This window comes from Canis lupus, chromosome 30 (assembly GCF_011100685.1).
Source record: "Canis lupus familiaris isolate Mischka breed German Shepherd chromosome 30, alternate assembly UU_Cfam_GSD_1.0, whole genome shotgun sequence".
Taxonomy (NCBI): Eukaryota; Metazoa; Chordata; class Mammalia; order Carnivora; family Canidae; genus Canis; species Canis lupus.
Genome location: NC_049251.1, coordinates 3,284,532 through 3,311,015, shown reverse-complemented (window position 1 = coordinate 3,311,015; position 26,484 = coordinate 3,284,532). Strand labels below are relative to the sequence as shown.

The following is a 26,484-nucleotide window of genomic DNA, read 5'->3' as shown; positions in this document are numbered from 1 at the left end:
TGGATTCTATTTATTAGTTGATGTCTCAAATTTATATAAATGTGTATAGGTCATAGGCAGTATAAACTTACTTTAAGAACCAGATGAGGGATGCCTGGGTGGCTCAGCGGTTTAGTGCCTAGCTTTGGCCCAAGGGTGTGATCCTGGGGTTCCGGGATCGAGTCCCACATCAGGTTCTCTGCGTGGAGCCTGCTTCTCCCTCTGCCTATGTCTCTGCCTTTCTCTCTCTCTCTCTCTCTCTGTCTCTCATGAATAAATAAATAAAATCTTTTAAAAAAAAGAATCAGATGAGAAATTGTATCTCAAAATGTAAAATCTGAAATATGGGCTATTACCAGAATTCTTCAGAGTCCCCTTAGGTTGTTTTTCTAACAAGTTATTCTTTCACTGGAAAAGTCTTAGGATAGTCTTCCTTTGAATTTGATTCCATCTTCACTCAAGCAGAATTTAGTTCAAGTTCTGCGTGGTTTTAATCCTGATGTTTTCCTTCTTTATTCAGTGAATTTTTTTTTTTTTGAGTTTGGAATAGAGAAATGTATTAGGAAATGTATTAATCAAGGTTCCTTAGAGAAACAGAACCAATAGGTTGTAAAAGGAGATATATTATTAAGAATTAACTTACATGATTATGGAAGCTGATAAGTCCCACAATTTGCTGCCTAAAAGTTGGAGACCCAGGAAAAACAATGGTATAATTTAGTCCAAATTGGACGACCTGAGAATAAGGGGAACCAGTGATGTATATCCAAGTCCAAAGGCAGAAGATTTGATTATGTCCCAGTTCTAACACTGAGGCAGGGAAAGGGGGCTAGATTCCTCTCTCTCTCTCTCTCTCTGCCTTGTTCTACCCAGTCTCTTAATGGGTTGATTGAGCCTCACCCACATTGAGGAGGGCAGTGGGTCATTGAGACCACAGGTTAAAATATCAGTCTTATCCTCCAGAAACATCCTCACAGATATACCCAGAAACAATATTTAATCTGGGGACCTCATGAACCAACCATTCAAGTTGACACATAAAATTAACCATCACAGGAAGAAAAGTAAAGAATCAGAAACCAGTGCTCATATAACCATCTTCCCCAGAATATGGTTGAAAGATTTTTAAATGAAAGTGACCAGATCAGATTTGCATTTTGGATAGCTCTCTGACTACAGTGTCAATAGTTTATATTCCTCAAAGCTCTTCCTGTATTTTCTCTTCTCACTTTTCATTTCTTCCTTGAGTAATTTCATCTCATAGCTTCTATTTCTATATTAGTATTTCTAGCCCGATGTCTGTGCTGAATTTCAACCCCTTGTATTTAATTGCAAATTAGATATCTCTTCTTGAGTGATTCTCTGGAACCTCAAATATATGTCTAAATTGATTCTGCCTTTATTTTCCCTCCCAAACCTCCTCTTATTGTCCTATGCCTGAAGTAACTGTTCCCACCATCTTTAAATTTGTCCACAGTTAGAAATCTGAGAACCATCCTTGCCTTTTCTCTTTCCCAGATCTCCCATACCTAGTTCATCAGCAAGTCCTGTATATCCTGCCTATTATATGTTGCTCTCAAATCTGTTCTTTTCCTTTTGTATACAACAGGTTGCCTTGTCAGTTACATTCTGTCTCACTATTGCAGCAGCCCCTTTATTTGCCTTCTTGCCTTCAATCTTGTTTCCTGCCAAGGAATCAGACTGAAGCTAGAATTATCTTTCTGAAAGTCAAACTGGAGCAAGTCATTACTCTGCTTAGCATTTCTTTGTCTTCTCTGTGACCTGGTATTCAAGTGTAAATTCTTTAAGATGAAACACAAGGCCCAACGATCTGGCTTTTGTCTACTTTTTTACCTCAACTTTTACTACTTCAAACACTCCCTTCTCATACTGAGCTGCTTTCAATTTCCAGTACTTTACCATGTTCAGTAGTGCTATGAAAAGTTAGAAAGATATTTCTGAAATTAATATTTCAAATCCCCCTTTAAAAGATTCCTGTTTGAAACTTGTATTTTTTTTTACTTTTGATTCATTTTTTTACATGTTAAAGCTGTTTAATATTTTTAAAGGTAGAAAAAAGAATCATTTGTGCTATCACCAGCAAGTATTGATTATCATTAACTGCATAATTATACTTAGTATGATTTATTGGTCACTCATTTTATGAATGTCGTGGATCTTAAAGTTGAATCCATAAAGTATCTGAGTCTCCTTTATGTTACCTACACTGAAGTAAAATACCAATTAATAGATTTCAGAAAGAAGTTAGGTTGAGATGAGTTCTAGTACAACCTCTAAGGGAAGTGGTCTAATTGTAGAAATGGAAGATTTGGAAAGTGAAATAAGATCCTTCCCCAAATACTGAAGTTTCAGAATATGTGAGTTTATCTTTACTTTGGAGACCGCATAATCAGTCTTTCTTATCTGTTCATTTTAACATAAGTTTAACCATTTTATTTCTAAAATGCTCATAGAATAATGGTGTGCTCAACTGGAGTCTACAAACAACAAAAAGAAGTTGTATTTATGAACAAAACCATTAGAGTTTTTTAAATGGCATCTACTTATTCTGGTGGCTGGTCAATCTGGTAGCAATAAGAAGAGATGATTATTAGGTGGTGTGTGTGTGCGCACACATGCTTAGCATTTGAAGATACATGGGATGCTCCATTCTTGTCTGCACTGAATTTATCAAGAATTATAGGCAAACTAGAAATTGCCTCTCACAGTGATTATATCTCTTCTAATACCACCTACTGATTTTACAGTAAAAGTCTTGACTACAAAAGTTGAGATGAGAACACAATTCATTTTGCTTTACTCTCTTAAAAATAGCAGTATCAAACATTTTGTGATGTTTCTCTCATATCATATATTGGGCTGTCTTGAAGAAATAAACTTCCACTTGCTTTCATGACAGTAGATAATAAATTGACTGATATAATTCAGTTGAGAAGTTGAAAAATGCATTGAAAATAATGGGGCATAACATTGTAGGGTTAACATTTATTCATAGATGATGCAATTAAATAAAACTGGCATTAACTTCAAGGTCAGTCAGTAAAGTAATAAAATTTAATATTTTAATTGAATTGTAATTGCTTTCCATTGATACATGAAGGTAAAGTAAAATAGATGTCAGCTCTGCAAATTATGGTTCTTCCTCCTAATTAATTTCTTAATTCTGCACGTAGTTATCCAGTGCCTAGGTCTTGTTGTGGGTTTATTCATCCACCCAGCTTCCATCAAGGAATATCTGTAAGACATGATTAAATGACACCTAACGGTGTCAGGATTTAGTGTAAATTTTTTCTGAACTTTCGAGAAAAATTCGTTAGTAACTTTTAAGTAACTTATGTATGTATTTGAGTTAAAATTTACCATAAATATAACAGCATGCTGGGGTTTATGGATTGTAATCATCTTCTTTATTAATATTGATATTTATATTAACATTAATAAATATAATCTCAATGATTAAAAAGATTTTCATAGGGGAGTTAGATCCCTGGAGACTTGCATTCTCCCACTTGGTGATTCAGGAGGTAAATTAAGTAGACTGTTAGGGTTTTGGGGAAGCACAGTTTATGACCATTCATGACCCAGGCTTCACAAGGAAAGAGACACCCAAATTGAATGAATCTAAAAAAAGAAACAGCTTTTTCAAGGACTGGGATTAATTGAAGCTTTTAGATAAAGTTGAATTTCATTGAAAAAGCCCATGAATTACAGCCCTTCAAAGAATTTCAACATAATGCTATTTTATATAAAATAAAATGGGAATGATGGCATTACAAAGATTAGGATAGAGATTTTTAAATTATACTGAAATTGTATTGGGTCTAGATACTGGGGTTTATTTAAAGAAAGAGAAGATTATATGCGTTCTGAACTGACTACATATACCAGTTAAATAGCTATTGCTTAATAATTGAAAATAGAATGAATGTATAACATAGCTTAAAAATTACTGAAGTATTGTTATACACTCTTAGACTTTAAAATGGCTCTGTATATGGGGTGCCTGGCTGGCTGAGTTGGTAGAGCATGCAACTCTTGATCTTAGGTTTATGAGTTCAAGCCCCACATTGGGTGTAGAGATTACTTATATACATACATACATACATACATACATACATACATACATAAAGTGACTCTTTGGTATAGAATATGTATGTAATAGAATATAATACAAATATATTGGTATATGAGCATGTTTAGTGGTACTTAGAAATATAAGTGGATTCTTACTGGTAAAACAAACTGAGAAGTTATTAATGTTGTCTAACCTTTGTGTTAAATTTTAACTCAAACATTGACTTCATTATTTAAACTGTTTCTTTTTAAACCATTTGAAGCATAAAAGTTAAAAAATAAGTCCAATGATAAATATATTTTTTATACTAATCTGACCCTGACCTTGTATTCTCAATTATGAAGAATTCAATTATGAGAGACATTCAATAACATTAGAATTCTCCATGCATATCATCTAGTTAAAAATACTCAAACTTGGGGTGCCTGGGTAGCACAGTCAGTTGAATGTTGATTCTTGGTTTTGGCTCAGGTTGTGATCTCAGGATCCTGAGGTCTAGCCCCACATTGGGCTCCATGCTCAACAGAGTCTGCTGGAGATTCTCTTTCCCTCTAAAATAAATCTTAAAAAAAAAAAATACCCAAACCAAAAATACATTAGATAAAAGACATCCTCAAGCTTAATAATCTAGATAAGCTAACAGTTTGTTCATGTTAAGGTATTTGTTTCTCCAGATCCTTGTTTTAAAAGTATTTTAATATTAATCTTGTTCCATTTAGAGAAATTAAATATCATAAAGACTGTAATACAATGCTAGAATGTTTCTAAATAAGGAAACTTGTTCAAAAATATGTGAAAGTGTAAGAAATTTAAATATTCAGTCTTTCATTACATTTATAAAAATAAGTTATGAAGAGTTTTCATTTGCATGTAGTTTAATATTTATGGAATCATAAGTGTTCTAGGCAGTAAAGATTTCTTGAGAAGAGTTGCATATCTGAGTATATTCTGAGATAAGATGAATAATCTTCCTACCACATCCCTAGCTAATATCATCCCACATGCAATAGTCTCAAGTGAGTTAGAAGAGATCTCTGAGATCAGAGTGGTTTTAGGCCATTGATTTCTCAAAGAGAGTAGTTTGAATTGCTGGTAATCTGGATCTTATCCAAGAAATATTTTTTAAAAACATTAGAAATTTCATATAGGCATGTCATGAGCAGTGATCATGAGATCCCCAATAATTTGTTACTTTCTAATAAATAGAAAAATGGAAGCAAAGACAGATTGCACAAAGGATCAGGAGAGGGGACTCAAGTTGTCACAAATGTGTATCACATACAGTGTTGATTTAAATAGAAAGATCCATCCATTCAAGAGAATCTGTAGACTATTATATTGAATCTAGACAAATTCATTGTAAAACCTAGACACTTTCCAGAAAATAATTATAGTCTATTCAAATAGTATCAAATCATGAGATAAGAACTTCGAAGTCATTGTCCATGCCAAAGAAGCCTACCAAAAAAAAAAAAAAAGGAGCCTACCAAAATCACCAGATATAACCTCTGATAAATTTACAGTGTGTCAAAATTGTTTATTTCTCAGGTCTTGCCATTGTTTTGGTTTTATATGTCCAGTGAGATCATCTATTGCTTTCTCTATGAAATGTTACTGAGTGGTTGTCTTTCCTGTGTGAAATGTCTAAAGCTTTAGACCATGAATCATATCAGTACCTACCACACTCACTAAACATGACATAGACCCTTTTACCATACTATAAACACTTCTACATGCATCTTATTTCATTATTAATTGAGAAAAAAAAGAAATGTAGCTCTTTTATCTTAGCTATTTATAGCTTTACAGTAATTTTCTACTGTAGTTAAATGGTCTATAATGTGTTTCAGGAAAATATTTGAAAATCTTTAAGTTTTAAGTTTTGATTGAACATTTTTAGTGCCATAGAATATTCAGTGCTTAGCTTAGGAATAAATAAATTGAAAATATTTCTGTGACTATAGTCAATGAGTTTTTAGCATAGTGTACCTGTGTGATTCATGTGGAAAAAAATGTGCCCAGTGTGGCTTATGTTTGCATATTTTACTGACTCCTACCTAAAGGCAAACCAAATTACCTTATCCATCATGGAATACAGCAGTCGCTGAAATGAAATGCAACAACTATTTCTATATGTTAACAGTTTAGAGCTGAGACTTGATGATTCTATAATGAATTAAAAGACTACAAGAAAAATGGGAAGATCATCAATATGATCTCCCAGTGGTTACCTTGTAAAACCATATGCTCTTAAATTCCCTTCATGACTTTTAGACAGGCATTTATTTATTCCCAGATCCTTACAAAGAAGAACAAATTATTAGATTCAATCATGAGAGACTTTTAAAATGACATTAATGATGTGTAGCCTAGTGCCCAAGTGCTGAGTGACATAGGTTATGTTGTTTAACCACTATGTAAGAATCAAGGAATTGGAAGGAAAGATAAAAAATGACTTCCATTCATGCTGACCTTGAACGTTCATGATTTAAGTTTCCCACATTTCTGGGACAGGTGGCTCAGTGGTTGAATGTCTGCCTTCTGCTCAGGGTGTGATCCCGGGATCCTGGGATCGAGTCCCACATAATTTGGCTCCCTGCAGGGAGCCTGCTTCTCCCTCTGCCTATGTCTCTGCCTGTCTCTCATGAATAAATAAATAAAATCTTTAAAAAAAAAATTAAGTTTTCCACATTCCCACCCCAAGCCTGCAATAATAGATGATATATGAAGGAAAAGTATTAAAGACATAGCTGTACTAGAAAACATTATAAACATCTCTGTGAAATAGAATTAAGTATACACAAAATAGTAAGCAATAAGCAATACACTTAACCATGGGGCTGTAATACAAAGGGTTAGAAAGCAGGCAAAAGCAATTGGGAGGTTTTAATCCTGGGGGAAAGCAGAGACTGAAAGTGTACCATTTGAGGAAGAACTTCAAAGAGATAAAGAAAAATAAAATATTAAAGAAAAGCAGTCAATTAGAAAAATAAATCACAATGAAACTGCATCAAGGTGATGTGAAAAGTAACCAATTAGAAATACTAGAAATGAAACATATAGTTCACTTAAAAAAAAAAAAAAAAAAAAAAAAAGCTCAGTGGGCAGAATAAACTGTAGGTGAGCCAAGTAAAACAGAGAATGAATGAAGCAGGAAAAAATAATTGACCCAAAAGACAACATAGACAGAAAAAAAAATTAAAGAGCAATTTAAAAATATGCAGGATAGATTGGGATATTGCAATATTTGTGTAATAGATGTTTCAGAAAAAAATTAGAAGGAAAGGCGGAAAAATATTTGCAGATACAAGGACTGAAAATTTTCTATACTTGAAGAAAAATATAAATTTGAGAATTCAAAGTGTATATTAGGTAATACACAGTATAAATAAAAGTAAACACCTACACACATTATATTAAAATTACAGAATGTCACAAGTACATTGAAAACTACAATTTAGCACACAAAAAATATTCCTTGTATGGGAACCACTATTAGACTGCATAAATCTTATTAGGAATGACTAATTTCTAAAAACGTAATTAATATATTGCAACTAAACTATTATTGTAATGAGAGTGAAATAGAACATTGTCAGACATCTAAAACCTACGAGATTTTACCACTTACAGATCTTTAGTAAAAAAGTAAAAATAGATTTCAGAGAAATAGACTGAATTCCAGGAGAAATGAATGAGAAACAATTGTGAAAACAGACATTATAAAATATGTGGGTGGGCTTAATTTTTCTCGACAAAAATGATGGAACTAAAAGTTAACAGTAATAACAAATGAAACAGTGAGACTTACTTAATATCTAGTGAAAACATGGTAAATTCTCTCACAAGAGTGCTAAACAAATTGTTAAATTTATATTCTAAGATTCATAAGAAAACAAACACAAAAATCCTTTCAATACAGCATGAGACAGAAAATAAGGAACAAATATGTATAATGCTTAATAAAACAGGAAATCTATAAGATGATAGAAACAGGTCCAGACATATAACATAAAATGTTAAAAATGTAAAATAATTAAACTCCATTCCTTAGAGTTGTCTTTATAAGATAGGATAAAATTTTTTAAAATCCAATTATTTGTATTTTATAAATGGCATCTAAAACAAAAGCACACAGAAAATTTGAGAATAAATGATGGAAAAGTATATGCCAGTAGAGTATTAACAATGTAAAGCTGGTGTTGTAATATTGGTAAATAGAATATTAGATAAAAATCATATATGGAGATGAATAGGTCATTACTTGATAAAAGGAATAATCTTATAAAAAAGTTAGAAATTGCAAATGTATATGCGCATAACAACATAGATCTCAAATACATAAAATTTTTTCAGAAACCTCGATTTTGTTTTCCACAGTGGCTGCACCATTTAGTAGTCCCATCAACAATACACAAAGGTTCCTTTGTCTCCACATGCTCACAAATACTTATTTCTTGTGTCATTTATTTTAGCTATTCCAACAGGTGTAAATTGATACCTTGTGGTTTTGACTTGCAATTCCCTGATGATGAATGATGTTGAGCATCTTTTCACCTGTCAGTTGGCCATCTGTATGTCTTTGAAATAAATGTCCATTTAGATTCTCGCCCATTTTTAAATCAGATTATTTGTGGGGGCTTTTTGGTGTTCAATCATGAAAGTTCTTTATATATTTTGGATATTAACCCCTTACTAGATCTAGCATTTGCAGATATCCTACTTGGTACTTCCTTTTTGTTTTGTTGATGATTTCCTTCACCATGCAAAAGCTTTTTATTTTGGTGTAGTCCTAGTAGTTTGGTTTTGCTTTTGTTTTCTCTTCCTTAGGAGACATACTAGAAAAATGTTTCTATAGCTGATGTCAAAGAAATTGCTTTTCTTCTAGGAGTTTTATGAATTCACATCTCACATCTACGTCTTTAATCCATTTTATTTTTGTATATGGTGTAAGAAAGTGTCCAGTTTCATTTTTTTCATGTAACTATCTGGTTTTCCCAGCACCATTTGTTAGAGACTGTCTTTTCTCCATTGTATATTCTTTATTCTTCCCTCCTTTGTCATAGATTAATTGACATTATTGACCTTATGGGTTTATTTCTGGGCTCTCCAATCTGTTCCCTTGTTGTGTGTAACTATAGATCTGTGTTCCATTGGTCTATATAACTCTCTTTTGTACTAGTACCACACCGCTTTTATCACTAAAACTTTGTAGTATATCTTGAAATCTGGAATTGTGATACCTCCAGCTTTGTTCTTCTTTCTCAAGATTGCTTTGGCTAGTTGAGGTCTTTTATGGTTCCATATAAATTTTAGGATTATCTGTTCTAGTTCTGTGGAAAATGTTATTGGTATTTTGATAGGGATTGCATTAAATTCGTAGGTTGCTTCAGGTAGTATGGACATTTTAACATTTAACATTTTAAGCTGGCTCTTCCAAACCATGGTCATGGAATATCTTTCCATTTGTTTGTATCATGTTCAATTTCTTTCATCATTGATTTATAGTTTTTGAAGTATAGATCTTTTACTTCCTTTGTTAAGTTTATTCATAGGTATTTTATTCTTTTTGGTGCTATTATAAATGGGATTATTTTTTAATTTCTCTTTCTGCTATCTCATTATAAGTGTATAGGAATGCGGCAGATTATTTGTGTTTTAATTTTATACCCTGCATCTTTACTAAATCCATATGTCAATTTTAGCAGTTATTTGGTGGAGTTGTAGAGCTTTCTGTATATAGTATCATGTGCCCAAATACCCATCTACTGGAAAATACAGAATTAAATTCTGGTATATCCACATAATGGAATAGAATACAATAGAAAAAATGAATGGACCAGAGCCATAGTAATTGTTTTTTTTTTTTTTTTTTGAGCCATAGTAATTGATGTAAGTAAATCTCATTAACAATGTGAATTAAAAAAAAAAAAAAAACAATGTGAATTGAAAAAAATCAAGTTAAAAGATTATATCATTCATTTAAACATTTAATATTCATGAACAATACTAAATATTGTTTTGATATATACATTTGTTAAAATTATAAAAGCATAATTAGTAACTCACCAACTTCAAAAGAGTGGTTTACCATGTAGAGGGTAGAAGATATAGATTAAGAGTAGATATATGGTGATGTTCTATTGTGATGGTAGTGTTTATTTCTTTAAAAAAAATGTGTAGAGGAAGTATGGCATGACATTAATGCTTATTAAATCTGACTACATGGTTATTTCTTTCAATGTATTTCATTTACTTATTCTAAATACTGAATTGCCAAGTGATGGTAGAAGTAAAGGAACTGGACAGTCAGGGACTAGTTCATCTACATGTTTACCCATCTCCTTGTAATTATAATTTTAGTGAATATACCATGAGAATAAGATGGCTGTGAAGGGTGTTGACACGAAGAATCTATCTAGTACTACTGGTCTGAGTTGTTTGCTCTGAGTTTCATCTGAAAATACTCAGTGACGGAAGAGTTCTCAACCTTCGCCTGACTTCCCTTCTTCTGATATGCGATGATAAGAAATATCATGTTACCAAAAAAAGGCATCCAACTAGAAGTAGAAAATTATTCATCAGTTTATGTATTCTAAATAATATAAGCCAATAAAAAATAAAAATAACTTATTTAAATGAGGTTAACCAGTACATGTATTATGAATGTAAGTATATAAATGTATTGTAGATATAATATCTAAAATAAATTCTTTCATTTCATAACAGATTTGTGATATGACTTTTTCTTCCCTGACAAGTTAGTTTTGGTATGTGGAAAGAATTTATTGCCCATACTTCTCTGCTTATACCTTATTACCTACACAAATTGTACTACATAGTTGAACATCTTTATCTAAGATTGTGCACATATGCTGTTGGTTCAATAATGATTTTTTAGAGTTGTCTCCATCTTGGCTTGGAAAATACATTATCACACAAGTGGTCATTGAAATGAAATGTCATTTAATTTGATAAGACAATTATTTGTATCAATATGGTGTCCTGTGAAGTGAATTACTTATATAAGCATAATGGTCTACTACTCTTCTATTTTCTACTCTTATTCTCTAAGAATTTTGATGTTTAGATAAAACAGAGATACATAAGAAAACTGTTGTCCATGTAAAATAACAGTTAAAATACCAAGGTATCTTTGAAATGATACCTGTTTTTCCATTCAAATTATAGTTGCTCAAAAGTGAGTTAAAACCATGAATCTGGAAGTTGACACAGTGCAATGAAGTGATTTGATATGAAACTTATTTTTCAGGAATAAGAAAACCAGTTACCCAGGGGAAATAGAAAAATAAATACTAGCAAAATACGTCTTACTTTAGGATCAAAGCAATTTAAAATATACACAGACTGGTTTCCTATGCAAGGAGAGGCAAAGGGAAGGGTAATGTGTCTTTAGACTTACAATCTGATAGTTATCTTAACAAAAAATTAATCTTTCTTGGCAGGTTTAGATCCAGATAAGCATCTTGGAAAAACTCTGGATCAAATGGAACCTTATCTCTTAGAGGTAAGAATTTATATTATTTCTCAAAACATAGGCATCTAAAGGAAGAAAAAAATTAGGCCATGATACGATGATTATAAAATGAATTTTATTTTGGAAAAACTCTAATAACATTCATGATATAGTTTGGTAAAAAAATTAAACTTATGAGGATATGGAAATGTCTAAAATTAACTATGAAAATCATTCCCAGCTTGTTAGTCTGAATAAAGAAGTAAGCTATACCTAAAAGGAAACTTACTCTGTCAGAAGATTTCTTTTATTAACATGGACACTGTATACTATGTACTATATTCCTAAAGTAGCTGACGGTCTCTGTGATCAGATGCTTTTCAATCAGAAATATGAGTAGGAACTTCCTTCAGAGATGATCTAATCTAACCTCTTGTCTTTTACCAATTAGGAAATTAACTTGCAGAGTAACAAAACATTATTTTAAGGTTTCAAGTAACAGCTGTTTAACCCATACCATTGTCAAATCCTAAACATGTTCTACATTTTAAAGAAAGATTTAGTTATTTTCATTCTTTCTGTTAACTGTTATTATTATATTCTGGGAGAATTTGCAGGCAAATATTATTCATATGGCAATGACAACTAAAGACGTATAATGATGAGAGTATTTTATTTCACAATTACGTTGAAAAAAAAAGAAAATTACCCTATTTCTATGAAAGAACTGAACTCCTCTAAAAAGTTCTCATCTTTCCCTTCCCTACTCTTAAGTTTATCAACATTGTCTCTGGACATTGTTAATACAATTGCTGTGATGGGGTAGCAGTTACCTTTACTAACGTTATGATTTTCACATTGTCTTTCAGTTATTTGCACTTGATTATTTTATGGCTTATCAATATGTACCAAATGCTTAGAAATCCCTGAAATGTTCATTCTTTTTTTCACTAAGCATCAGTAAATGTCTTATATATGTGAGGCAAATAGCAAAGATAAAAATAAAAATGAAATGAGCATATAATTGCGACAAATTATATTTGATTTCTAGACAGTTTGATGTCACTTATTTAAGTTGATCAAATGGACATGGTTGCTTTTTATGCTCCTCTTATAGGACTTTGCTCACGGCAATTTGTGCTATAGCTAACATTGTATCTATGTTCACATCTATTCCCTATCAGATTAAATTTTGCTTCTGAAAAAAAACAATGTAGATAAATAATGAAATTAAGTTTATGGGAGTAAAAGAAAGAACCTCAGAAATGAGAGACTGGGTCTTTGGCAAAAGAGCTTTTTGTAAGCTGTTATGAGTTCAGGTGTCAAACATGCAGAAATTCTTTGTAGAATAGGCATCTAAGGCTTTGGGATTGCCGTGATGTCGATTATGAGTTAACCTGAATATTATCATAGAATATTTAAACACAAAAATTGCAGAAATCATTTTACTGAATCTTCAGCATGGCCTGGCAATCTTATATGGCTCTAGAAAAATTACCTACCCATTCTCTATAATGGCTATTTCAGTCCTTCTCTAACTCTCCTCAGAATCCAATCCGCTTCACTTTCGCCTCACTTTTGATTGGATGGTTTGTTTCTTTCTTCACAAAGAGAAAATAGAACCCATCATACTGGAAATCCCTCTGCCCCTGAGCACCACCCCTGTTAACTGCACCCAGGCATATTTTTGCCTCCTGTAACTGGGAGAAGTATACTTCCTCCCACAAATGGCTAACACTCTTCCTGTGCTCTGGATCTCATTAGCACCTTCCTTTTTAGAGACCTGCAATCACTCACCCCTTCCAGTAGCTTCCTCCTCTTTCTCCTTACTGTCTCCTTCACATCATTATTGAAACATGCCACTGTCTCTCCCATTCTAAAGATTCCCTCCCTCTACTCTAGTTAGTCCTCTAGCTACTTCTCTTCTTTGCTTCAAAGCCAAAATTTTCATACATGTTATCTATGTTGATGATCAGTGCTTCCTCATGTCTCAGACACCTTACATACCTGGAGTCTGGCTTCTCCTTCCACCTCTAAATGGATACAGCTCTGACCAAGATCACCCATGATCTCTATCTTGCCAAACCCAAACAACACTTCTTAGCCCTTATGTAACAGTTATAAATACTCCTTAAAATGCTTCCATCAGCATCCATGATGCCACATTCTCCTAATTTGTCTCCTTTTGTTCTGGTCACTCTTAGTCTCTTTTGCCAGTTCCTAGTCTAGGCCCCATTTCACTCTGTCACCTTTTTCTGGGTGATCTCAATCACTCACATGGCTTTAAAGAATAGCTATATTCTGATGACTCCCAAATATTTCTAGCCCAGATTTCTTTGCTAAGCCCTAGTGCCCAGTGGCAATGCAAATTATATCTCCACAAACTTGATTGTTGCCTTTATATCTATCACTTTTTGCCATTCCTTTTGTCATCACCTTAGGTCAGTGCCTGTCACTTCTAGAGTATTATTTGACAACTCCAAATTTACCTCTACCTTCTATTTTATTTTCTAAAGAATTCGTTTTTCTTACTGCTTCAAGATAACTATTCTAATCTATTCTACTGTAATTATGTCACTCACTTCAGAACTTTGCTTACTGGCTAAAATCCAAAAAAAATTTTAAGGTTTTATTTATTTATTCATGAGAGACACACAGAGAGAGAAGCAGAGACACAGGCAGAGAAGCAGGCTCCCTGCGGAAAGTCCCATGCAGGACTCAATCCCAGGAACCTGAGATCATGACCTGAGCCAAAGGCAGACACTCAACTGCTGAGCCACCCAGGTGCCCCAAATTCAAATTCTTTAGAATCCACTTTTCCTCACATACTCTGGCCAACCCATTAGGTGGTCTTGTCTGCTCTATCTCCAGAATATATTCTAAATACAAACACTTCTCACTGTCTCTGTTGCTACCACCACAAGATAGTCATCTCTTGTCTGGAATACTTTATTAACCCTTAATTGGTCTCCTTACTTCCAGCATTGCCCTGTTATGATCCATTATTCATACAAATGCCAGAGTAATTTTTTTAAGTGTACATCGAATAATATCACTGCTTTGTTTAAAATTTATATAGTTTCTCATTGCAATTATATTAAGATCCAAATTCCTATGAGATCATAACTGTTGAAACTATATATGATCAGCATTCTCTCAATTTTTCAGGCTCATTTTCCACTAGTCTCTATCTCACTCACTAAATCAGAGCCACAGATTTCTCCTTATTACTGAAATATTCACCCTTAGGTGCTTAAATGAAAAAAATTGAGGAGCCAGAATTTCAATAAGAACAGAACCTTTAATACCCTCAAGACATTTTCTAATTCAAAAATTGGTACAGGGATACCAAGAAGTTGAGGAGAAAACTCCAGCAGAGAAGCTGAGTAGAGCTTTCAGTAGCTTCATAGCACCAAAGAGACAAGAATTGGAATTTAGGGCAAACCAAAGTGGAGTGGGACCTGTTTAACCCTCCAGGTATTCAACTGGACTCCTAATTGAATTATATCTTAGGTGTAAAGGCAAACCAGAAATACTCCAGCCCTTGCAAATACTTCTATCCAACTTTGAATCATACCAATCCTAGACTGAGTTAAAGTGATCTGCTGCTAATCGTATTGCTTCACCTTGGAAGAGCAGATAGTTAAAATGTGGTGAGTGCCCATTATGGAATACAAGTCTACAGTTAGAAAAATATATTCAGTATGTTTATAGCAGCAGAGTTGAATGCATAAAAGTAACATTGAAATGAATTAAAAATATAGGTGCACAGAATAATAATACATTTCAAAAATAGATAAAAGATACACATTAAATACTTCTAAATTTTTGCCTGTGATAAGGAAAAAAAAGGATAAAGTATACAAAGAAATAATAATTAGAAAAAAAAACAGCATAAAATACCTACATATTAGTGAAAATTTGAGATATAATAAGGCATGGGGAACTAAACAAAAAAACATTTTTTTTTTCTGTCCTGTGATGCATGCAACTAATATTTTGGTGTATTCTGTAATGGTTTATTTCCTAAGAGCTTGTTTTTTCACACAAGTTTACATAGTTATGTGGTTGTACATATTTTATTTACAAACTATGTTGACTATACATATAGTTTGTGTCCTTTTTTTCTCCTAGCATTATGTCATATTTATTTTCTTGCATAACTGAATATAGTTAGAAAATACATTAATTAATGGCTGTGTGGACTCCATCATATTTATATCCTACATATGAATATATTTTGACAAATTGGAAATATTTATTTCTAAATTATTATAAACAATGTTACTTATTTTTAAATTGTAATAAACAGTGTTATGATTATGATCTTTTCTAATAAATCTTCCAATACATTTCTGGTTATTACCCCAGAGAAATTCCTAGGACTATAATTTCTGGATCAAAAAATATAACTTTAAAGATTGTAGATTTATTACTCTAAATTAACTATGGAATAATCTTAGTTATTGCTTCTTAAGCTTCTGCAATTTCCTAAAATTATCATCTGATAAGTGAACAAATGGATTCTAAAATTATCTTATCCTTTGAGTTTTTCCCCCAGGACTACTTTCCCATTGTTCAAAAAAGTAGATGAATTTTAATATAAAAGTTGCATCAAATTTTAAAGGTTTAGAACTGTCCCTTATATGTTTGTTCAGAGTATTCTTATTTTTATGGTATTTTATAATATTTGTTAAAGTTCATCTTCTCAAATGGGTCTTCAGTAAATTCATGCTTTACCTACTTTTATAGTAAAGCTGTGTATTTATTAAGTGCTTGCTAAGTGCCATATTCTGTGCTAAGTGCTTTTTATGGATTTTATTTTATCAGCTAATTTATGAGATTGTGACTATTGATATTTACATTTTATAGATGAGGGATCATTCAGAGGGTGAGTTACTTTCTCCACAGTCACACAGCTGGGAAGTAGCAGATGTTGAATATCTGCTTAAATCCCTCTGACTTCAGAACCTATGTTCCTTTGTATTCTTAAAAATCATTTTGAGGATTAAATAATTATATCATTCTCTTAACTTTAAGGCATAAAATAAATGGTCTTTAATTAGTAGTAATACTCTTGGTTCTAGTAGCAGCTGAATGTCATAAAGGTGATGGTTGAAGCCATGGAGTGCATGGGCTATATCCCAGGGAATAAATTGATTATGAAGAATGTATTACAGAGGATCATGAGGAGTATTTATAATTTAGGAGCAGCAGGAAGGAGTTGGAATAGCAGGCCACATAAAATTTGAAAAGGTTAAGGTCATTGGACTCTCCCAGCAAACTGCCATTCATGCTGAGGTGCCAATGAACACAGCCACCATCCATCCAATTTCCCAATGCAGAAAGCTGGCAATTTTCCTTAATACTTTCCTTAATAACTTTAATAACTTTCTTCACTCCTCCATTCAGTTAGTCACTTATTCAGCTTCCTAACAATATGTCTCAAAATACCTGCCCTCACCTCTTTGTCCTCATTGTATTTCCCCAGTTCAGGAAATCTTTACTCCCTGCCTAGATTCCTCCAGCAACTTCTCAGTTCTTTGTGCTTCTTGACTTTCTTTCCTCCAGCCCATTCTCTGTGAACCAGAATGTTTGCACAGATAAAAGATAAATCTGATCCGTTCATTTTTTTCATGGTTTCTCACTGACCTTAGGATAATGACTTAGCATGACTTATGCAGCCCCAAAGGATCTGTTCTCTTTCTAGTCAGCCTCATCTCATCGTTATTCATCTAGTTATGATCCAGTTTTGCCATACTTACTTAAGTTTCCAGTACCCATCATGTGCTCTGGGACTTAACGTATACTTTTCCTTCTGGAACAGTCTTTACTTCTCTTCTGTTTTCTCTCTCTTCTTCGGCCCTTTCTTCTCTCCTTTTAGCCTTTCCTGGCTAACTCACTCTTCAGATATCAGCCCAAGTTTTACTTTAAGAAGCCTTTGGGTTCCTTCTGGTTAGGTACTGTCCTTTACACTCCCCCAGCATCTCATGCATGCACCAAACCAATCACTACCCTTTATTGCAAAGCTGCTCTTTGCAGGATTTATATGTCTGCTTCCATCATTATCCCAAGCACCTAAAACAATACCAAACCTATAGTAGACATTCAATAAATGCTTCTTGAATAAGTGCTATGAATGATTATATGCAGCATGAAATTATTTTGTATGTTAAGCATATCATTTATAAAATGAAATTTTAGCAGTTATTATAAACCTCATAGCTTTCTAAGGGTGGTGAGAGGGATGAAGTATGATTTGATTTGAGTTTTTTTATTCTAATTTTAAGATGACAGATAAATGAAACAGGTTTAAAAGAAGAAAAATCTTGATTTAATAAATTCTCCCAATTGGGTTTATTATAATCTTCTAAAGGGATAAAAATCAAATGGAAACCAGATGCCCTTAACTTTTTCACTTCAATAATCAGTAGCATTCAAATGGAATTATTATGAATATGAATATTCATCTATATAAATAAGTATGTCAGAAAAAAAATAGAATCATATACATAATTTCCTTTTTATTTACTAGGAATTCACTTTTTAAATGTTCAGACTCCAAGACATTCTTATAATCCATGAAATAACCCAAGTCAGCCACAGCTGTTTAATATGCTTTTTAAAATGCTCATCTTAACAACAGTTAGATGGCAAACCAATGTTCACTTTCTCTAAAAGCTTTATCTAAGAGAGAACATAGCACAATTTGGATATATGTGAAGCAATGAACATGCTTTAATGCAGTGAAAATTATATTGTGTAATAAGTAAAAAAATGATCTTGTTTTATTAATAATCCAGCTGGTTAGAAAACAGCAACATACTTCTTTTCAACTGTTTAAGGTCCTTTAGAACTTTTATTTTATCTATTATATTAGCTTTATATCTTTGTATTCATACAGCGGTTGGGACCAAATGTGGATATCAGACAAAGTAGTATGTGTGTTAAGCTTACCCAGTAGTCAGCTAGTCCAAATCTTTTTCTATATAACATTTCCCAAATGTCTCAAAACAGGGGGAGCGGGGATTAGGAGGTTGGGGGATAAGACATCACCGATTTAGTGGCTAATGGGATAAGGAAAACATTGAGTATCACGTGTGCATTTTATTTATGACTCTTTCAGATTTCCAATACCAGAGGATAAAAATGCAATTTCTTAGGGTAGAAAAAAAGAAGTCAGTAACTTTCTCTGCCCTTTTACTTGGTAATTCTGATTAGCAGTGGCTTTATTTCTGGTTCATATTAAACCTATTATTAGTTTATGTTGATCAGGCCCTCTTCTGGGAGCATGCATGCATGAGTATTTAGACCATAAGTAGGGCACCTAATTGGTCACTGAGTACTGTCTGCTACACACTGCTGAGAAGGACCTGGAGAGAGTCTAAGGGATTTAGAAAATAGCCTCATGAGAAAAAGTCACATATGAAAAATTTCAAGTTCAGGATGGTACATATTGATACAGTACAGAAATACATCACAAGCCAGGATAAGGTTGTTCCACAGACAATAACAAGAGCAATTCCTTTTAAGTGGAAGAGAAAAAAGCTAAATATTGGAGTTTGTCACTTTGTATTTCATTTTATAAAATTTATTATTTTTTTTCAGATAGTCAAGATCCTTTTGAATTTTATTTTATCTATTGTATTGGTTTTTTTTTTTAAAGATTTTATTTATTTATTCATGAGAGACACACAGAGAGGCAGAGACACAAGCTCCCCGCAGGGAGTCTGATACGGGACTCAATCGTGGGACCCCAAGATCACGCTCTGAGCTGAGGCAGATGCTCAACTGCTGAGCCACTCAGGCGTCCCTTTTGTATTGGCTTTATATCTTTTATCCGTGCAAAAGATGGGACCAAATGGCTGAAGTGTTTGTCTACAGAGTTTGATTTTTATTGAATAGGTAATAGTCACCAAAAAGTTTTAAGCAGATGAGTGCCATGGTCATTTATTGTTAAGGAAAATTAGTATGATGATGATATATAGGAAAGATTGGGAAGTGTAAAAACTAAGGAGGAAGATAAGAGATGACTGTAATAATAGTTCAAGTGTGAAGTGATCATGAAGGATGTTAGAATGGAATACATTTGTTTACTTTGTCCTTCTTATTCACTGCCATATGCCTAGCATTTGGAACAGAATATGGCACTTAGTAAGTACCAAGTAAAGATTTGTTGATTCAATAAATGAATTAATGAAAAAGTTTAAAATGTAGGCTCTGTTGCAGAAAGAATGACAGAAAGAAAGGAAGGAGTTAAGTTCTTCAGTATTTCTAGCTTTCAGTATGAATGAACAATTACAGAAACAGGGAATTGAGCATTACAGAAATAGGGAGAAATGGTTATAAGAAAAAAGAATTAAGAACTTTGTTTTATTCATGTTAAATTTAAGACAAGACTCCCAAATAAAACACTCAATAAGAATTTTGAGTGGGGACTAATATATGGGAGAGAGATCATGAGCTAAGATTTTTGCTTTGAGAACCATTTGCATAGAAGTAATCGATATAGAAGTGGTCATGATCCTCAAAGAAAGGAGTACGTAGATAAAAGAGCAGAAGGCCCAAGGGAAGGGCAAATTAATCTAATAGAGAAAAAATACTATGTACTCAGTGTTTCCTGTGCACTAGGGACTGAGTTAAAAGCTTTGCATGTATCATTTATCTGTCTTAACAGTCACAACATGCCCATAAGGGTGTAGGTATTACCTAGGAAAATGGAAATTCAGAGAAGATAAGTAATTTATCCCAGGTCCCATGCCTAATAATTAGTGTTGGGGCCAGGATATGAACCTAGATCTCTCTATCCTTGGTTTCCATCTTTGCTGAAACTACTCTCTGTTCATGAATTTCATTTGTCTTTTTCACTAAATCCTCTAACATATTTACATTAGTTATGTTATAGTCCTTGCCTACTGAGTGCAGTATTTGATTAATGTTGGATCTATTTCTATTTTTCTGTTTGTTTTTCTATTGATTATAGGCCAGTTTTTACTTTTTGGCATCTCTTAATTTTTTAACATATTTTATGGTAGATACTGAAATAAAAAAGAACAGTAGAGACTAAAGTAAATAATATTTACTCCCCAAAAGCCATATCCCTTCCTCTGATAGCTAGCCTGGGGTATTTATTCTGTTTAATATCCAGCTGAGCTTGGTCTGATCTGATTGCATTTTTTCCCATTTACTACTTGTTTTCAAATGCTTTAAGAGTAGTATCAGGGCTTTTCATTTATCAGGGCTTGTGATCTATGCTTGCTTCATTGAGTCTAGATATCTCTGTCTCTATCTCTGTCTCTCTCCTTTTCCTCCCCTCACCTGTTTTCCCCTCTCTTCCTCTGCTCCCCATCCCCCCCCTTCTTTCTTTTCTCTCACCCTCTCCCCCTGCTTTGCTATCCTGCCACTAGAGTTTTGTGCCTGCTTATTGCTATGAGCCTCTCCTTGCCTTCTTCCTGACCTTCCATGCCTTGGAAAAAAATCTCTGTCTTCTTGCCCTGTCCCCAGTCTTTTGCAAAGGGAAAGCTCAATAGAAAAGATGTGATGAGCTGATATTTCCAAAGGAATCTCTCTCTCTCCTTCTGTCCTGGCCACAGCCTTTTGCATGTAGCCACGATGTGCACTTGGTTAAGGCCTTTGGGAAATAGCTGGCAAGCTATGGGAAGGAACTGGCAGGCTAAACAGACTCCCTGGGTCTCCTCAGGACTCTTAATAAGCCATCACAGAAGTCCACAGATGGTCATGTGTTTGGCTGCTTTCTACACACACTGCTAGAAGTCCCCCATCTGTGGAAGTATGCTGTTTGCCCAATAAGAAGGTAGCTATTGATCTTTACTCACCTAGGAAAGGCTCACCCTGGTCTGGAATTTAGTTCATCCAGACTTCTTTGCATCCTCAGCTCTCCTTATGTGAAACAAACAAACAAACAAATCCTGATTTTATAAACTGTCTGGCATGTTTTTGCTGTTTTGATGACTATAACTGCCTACTTCGACTTTTTACGTATTAACTAAAACTGTTAAATACATTTTAATCATTAATAAATATTAGACCTTAGTGAGAAATAGACAAAAGAAAAATGTTTGTAACTTTTCAATATAGATTGCTATTTTATATACTTAAATTATGGAAAGAATCATGACAATTCAGTGAGAAACTAAACTAGAAAAACTGTTACCTATTTAGCATTTTTTATAAAAAAGAGAGTTACAAACTGTATTTGTAATGATTAAGTGCTGGCATACAATAATGGCAATTTTTTTTTGAAACCAGACACAGACCTGAGACATGTTAGGAATAAAGTTGCAACTTTCTGTGAACAGTGTATTAGTAACATAAACTTGCAGGTTTTAGAAAAGTAAATTGAATATTTTTACCATTAACCTGTCTCTGGATTCTCCACTTCTCTAAACTGACCCTTTCTAGAATGGGCATACATCATGCTTTGTGCTACAAGGATGTTGATTTCTGATAGATTGCTATGGCTTAGAAGAAGATTCATTACAGAAAGTGGTTGGCTAGCGTGGGCTTCACTTCTTCAGAAAGTTCTCTTGGAACATCAGAGGGCCTTGAAGCTGGCTAAAAGTAAGCCAATAAAGATGGATTTTTCTCTGAGGACTTATGTCTATTAGAGCTTGAAGCTAGTAGAGTTTAGAGTGGCTGCAAAAGACATCCTAAGGATTCATAGTCAGAGAACTTCTTGGTTCATCAGCTGTAGAAATTACTGAGCTCTTTATTCGAATTTCTTGACCTAGAATCTGTGTTCATGCTGATGAATCTGTAATAAAAAGGGCAAAGAGATTGTGTGGGTTATTTATAGAAGCTACATCACTCTTTCATTATCTTGCTGTGTTTAAATATAGGGTGTAGTATATTTGATAAGCTTCAAAAGACCAGGGATGTTATCTTGCTTACTTTCAGGTCTTCTTTATCTAACACAACCTGCCTAATAATCATTGTTCAATAAATACTGGTTGAAGAAGTTATTGAATTAATATTATGGAAATATTTTGTGTGAACTGAAAATATCGCTGGATACATTCAAATTTTAGATTTCCTAGTACTGGCAGTCTTTTTATAATGATAATATATTGGTTTAACATAACAGTTGATATTCTTTTTACCAAAGGCTAATAGAACTACTTCAGTAGGATACAGCTATGCCAATTTTAATTTAAAAATCCAGTTATTCTTTGGTGGTAGATTATGGAAATTATGCAAAGCTTGAGTAAAGCATTTTCCAATAAAAGGAAGCTAATAGTTGATAGGGTATACTCCCACATAAAAATACCACAAAGGTGAGATCAGAAAGTTCATTTGGTGGAAAGTTGCTGGAATGAGAAAATCAGTGAAAGGGATATCACCAAAAAAAAAAAAAAAAAAAGGACAAACCCTAGCTACCAGAATGAGGAAACATCCCTGAAACCCATATCCCATCATTATTTCTACATTTTTATTACAAAGCAGATATTAATTTAATTTGATTTAAGATGGGAAAGTAACTTTTTTAAAAGATTTTATTTATTCATGAGAGACAGACACACAGAGAGAAAGAGGCAGAGGGAGAAGCAGGCCCCATGCAGGGAGCCCAATGAGGGACTCAATCCCGGGACTCCAGGATCACGCCCTGGGCTGAAGGCAGACACTCAACCTCTGAGCCACCCAGGCATCCCTATGGGAAAGTAATCTATTCCTGTTATCTGCTCCCATCAGGACCAATTGCTTCTCTACTTCATGAGTCTACATGGTGAAAATTTCTGCTTTGCTCTTATGAGCTCAAAGAAAATGCCACCCAGTTTTCTTTCCCTCACTTTTCTTACTATTTGACTTTATGGTGTCATTCATATGACTGCTGATCTTGGAAAGAGCAGTAGAATTCTCACAGACCCTTGCTTTAAATCCCTAAGGGCACATAGTCAAGAGTTTAAATGTAATGGATTCAGAATTACAGCGCAACCACAAAAGTAACCAGAGAAATAAATGCATAACTATTCAAATAAAGCTGAAGATTTAGCCCATAGTGGAACATTAGCAGTAACAGTGAACATCAGTGGAGTCACTCTTACTTTGGGCAATGAGGACTTTGGACTAGGAGGGGCTATAAGCAGGGAAAGCTGTGAAATTCAGAATGAAGGAGATGGAGCATGATAATAAAGCCTCAACACAAGAGCAGGAAGATTCTCTGACACAATCAGTTGAGAGTGTTCCCCGGCACTGATTCCAGCCACATACCAGCCAAATGGGAAATTATTTTACTCTCTGTATCAAGATTATTTAGATAATATAGCTTATATTTAATGCAAACCACAGGTTGGTTGTTTCTTTGCTTGCTTCTTTTTTAATTTCAGGTTTAATTAGACAACACAATAAGCTATCCCAACTTCTCTTGGAGCGGACCTTCCTAAGCTTGTCTACAGCTTTGGAACTTTATTTGTTCTCAGTACCTTTGCAACTTCACTAATAATAACCTCAAGCATAATAACCATGTGTGTGACTCCTTTCTGTTCACAGGCCAAAAGAAAGGCCTTAGATTGCTTTCTCTGTGTCTCTGAGAAATGCTCTGAACACAACCTGTTTTTTTCCCATTCACATATAGGTTAAAGGGTAAAGGGAAGCACACGTCGGCAACATATATTTTCATTTAGTACCTAACCTTTTCTCCTTAGCCTTCTTTGAATCGAAAGCTAGTGTCCTTCTTAAAATTTATAGTAATCTCTAAGTTTCCTCATTATACATAAAATGTTAGAACACCTGCTCTAAGTAGAAATATAGTTGCTTTCCTATAGCTTGTGATAGATTTTGGAATTAAAGTTTCTTGCGTGGATTTTTTTTAGGAAAAAATAATATTAAGTGAGCCTTTTTACTGTCTAATTCTAAGTTTCTGTTTTGTTGTTGTTGTTGTTGTTTTGTTATTGTTTTCCTATCTCCAGCTTTCTAAGAAGTATGGAGTCCATGTTTGTGGAGAAGGTGGAGAGTATGAAACATTCACTTTGGATTGCCCTCTATTTAAGAAGAAAATAATTGTGTAAGATACCATTTCAGCATTTTCTTCCCTCTCCTTACATTTAAGTGATGGAAACAACTTAACATTAAGCTTGAGGCAACTTTTGTTGGGAGAAATAGAACGTGTCCTCTAAGTTCACAAACACTCAATTTGTTTAATACCAGTGAAGTTGTCTGAATACCTAAATCAATACCTGACAAGATGAGGCCTTCATAGAAGGCTATAAACTTTTTAGACATTGCACTTTTCGTTTACTTGCTGATTATGCCCTGCAGTAAAAGTGGTACCTGCACACTGACACTTTTATCCTTCCATGAAGTATGAATTGCCTGTATTATTTATCTTTCATTACAGCTACATTTGATAAACTGCCACATCAGTAGCCTGTGGGTTCCATTAACTCCATCCTCTTTTTCCCTTTTCTTGGCTTTTACAACTTGGAATAGTAATGCTAAACATTTCTATTTTATTATTTGGGGTTATTTTTACATATAAACTTTGTTTCTGAGTGAATTCAGTTTATGGCAAGCACTGTGATTTCTTTGCCACAGATTGTTAAAATTAGTAAAGTGAGAAACAAGAACTTTTTTTTCACCGTTAACATTGTTATCTGTACTCTAATTTGTGTTGTCCTTCTCCTATGCCAAGAGAGCACTTTGTCTGCTTTTCCTAAGCTCTTTTCTTAGAAAAGATTGGCAGAATTATGCTTGATTTCAGGAGGCTCATCTGATGAAAGATTGGAATCCTGTATTAAGTGGACAGCTTCAGTATGTTCACCACTTAGGAGTGATTCCTTTGTACATCTTAATAATGAGCAGAGGAGTGATCTAAGAAAATTAAGACAATTCTAAATGAATTTTCTAAAAAATGTCTATTTAGTGAAACATGGCCAAGACATTTTCATTATCATATTTGTAATATTCATCCACTCTTACTTCTTTCATGTTCTTCTAACTTCTTTTCCATTTAATAATCATTGGCAGAATAATTTATTTGGCAAGTACCTATTGTGTCTAAAGCATTCTACTGGGCACCATTGATGTTCAAGGATAGCGCCTGCCTTCAGAGGTTGAGTGGAAGACACATCTGTGTACAATTAAGATACAAGATGGTAAAGGATAAAAGTTATAAGTTCATATGTGAAAGATATTTCTTCTGACTACTCATCACAAAATGATTCATGAATGAAGTGTACATTAGGTCTTCTATAAAAAAAATGTTTTGTTATTCAAGAAAACTATTTGCATGTGAGGGTGAAATTACAGTATAATGAGAAACTTGCAGTATATTTACTTTTTAATATGGAACTAGCTGAAATTAGTTTAAAAAAAGACGATAAATGAAAAATGCCAAAGAATACAACTTTTCCCATTTACTTGACAACTTGAAATCCTAGAGGTCTTTATGAATAACCTAGAATTATAAGAAATGTACTGTATTACATAACCAGAAGGTCTATTTATTATAGTGCTTTAGACCTGAAAACTGAAACTTTTGTAGACATCACTTGTAGGCAAGGAAACCTAAGCCTGGCTGAGACAATGGCATGAGAGAAATTAGTCATGCTATTATAGAGAGGGATGCCAGGAGAGGTATCTTAAAACCCTCTAGTGCTGAAATGAGCTTTTCAGTTCCATTGAATAATGGTTTGTTGAGGTGGATTATGTGGGTGGAACTCAGCAAGCTACTGCTCCACTCTGTAGAAGTCTTCCTGTAACAGGAGAGACGGGCAAATCAACAATACCTAAGTGCTAACATACAGATGTGTATCTTGAGAACACAGAAGAAGCACTGTCTTTTCACTCCTATTCATTTATCAGTTAATCACTCATCTAATTTTGACACTTAAGCATTTTCTATGGTTTTTTCTTCATAGGCTGTGCCTCATCTTATCTTCATAACTGTCTTGATGCCTTTTCTCTAGCTTGCCTT

General features: G+C 33.7%; 1 protein-coding gene across 8 annotated transcripts in view; it reads left to right on the top strand.

Moving 5' to 3' along the window:
- Positions 1 to 26,484, top strand: part of DPH6 (diphthamine biosynthesis 6) — a 195,285-nt gene that overhangs the window by 112,935 nt on the left and 55,866 nt on the right. For all 8 annotated transcript variants that reach the window (XR_005381426.1, XR_005381427.1, XR_005381428.1 and 5 more), the window contains 2 exons: positions 11,542 to 11,603; positions 24,479 to 24,573. Coding sequence is in view for 4 of the 8 variants with exons in the window: in XM_038579974.1 (XP_038435902.1) it covers positions 11,542 to 11,603; positions 24,479 to 24,573 (157 nt within the window). In the remaining 4 variants the exon portion in view is untranslated. The remainder of the gene's footprint in view (positions 1 to 11,541; positions 11,604 to 24,478; positions 24,574 to 26,484) is intronic.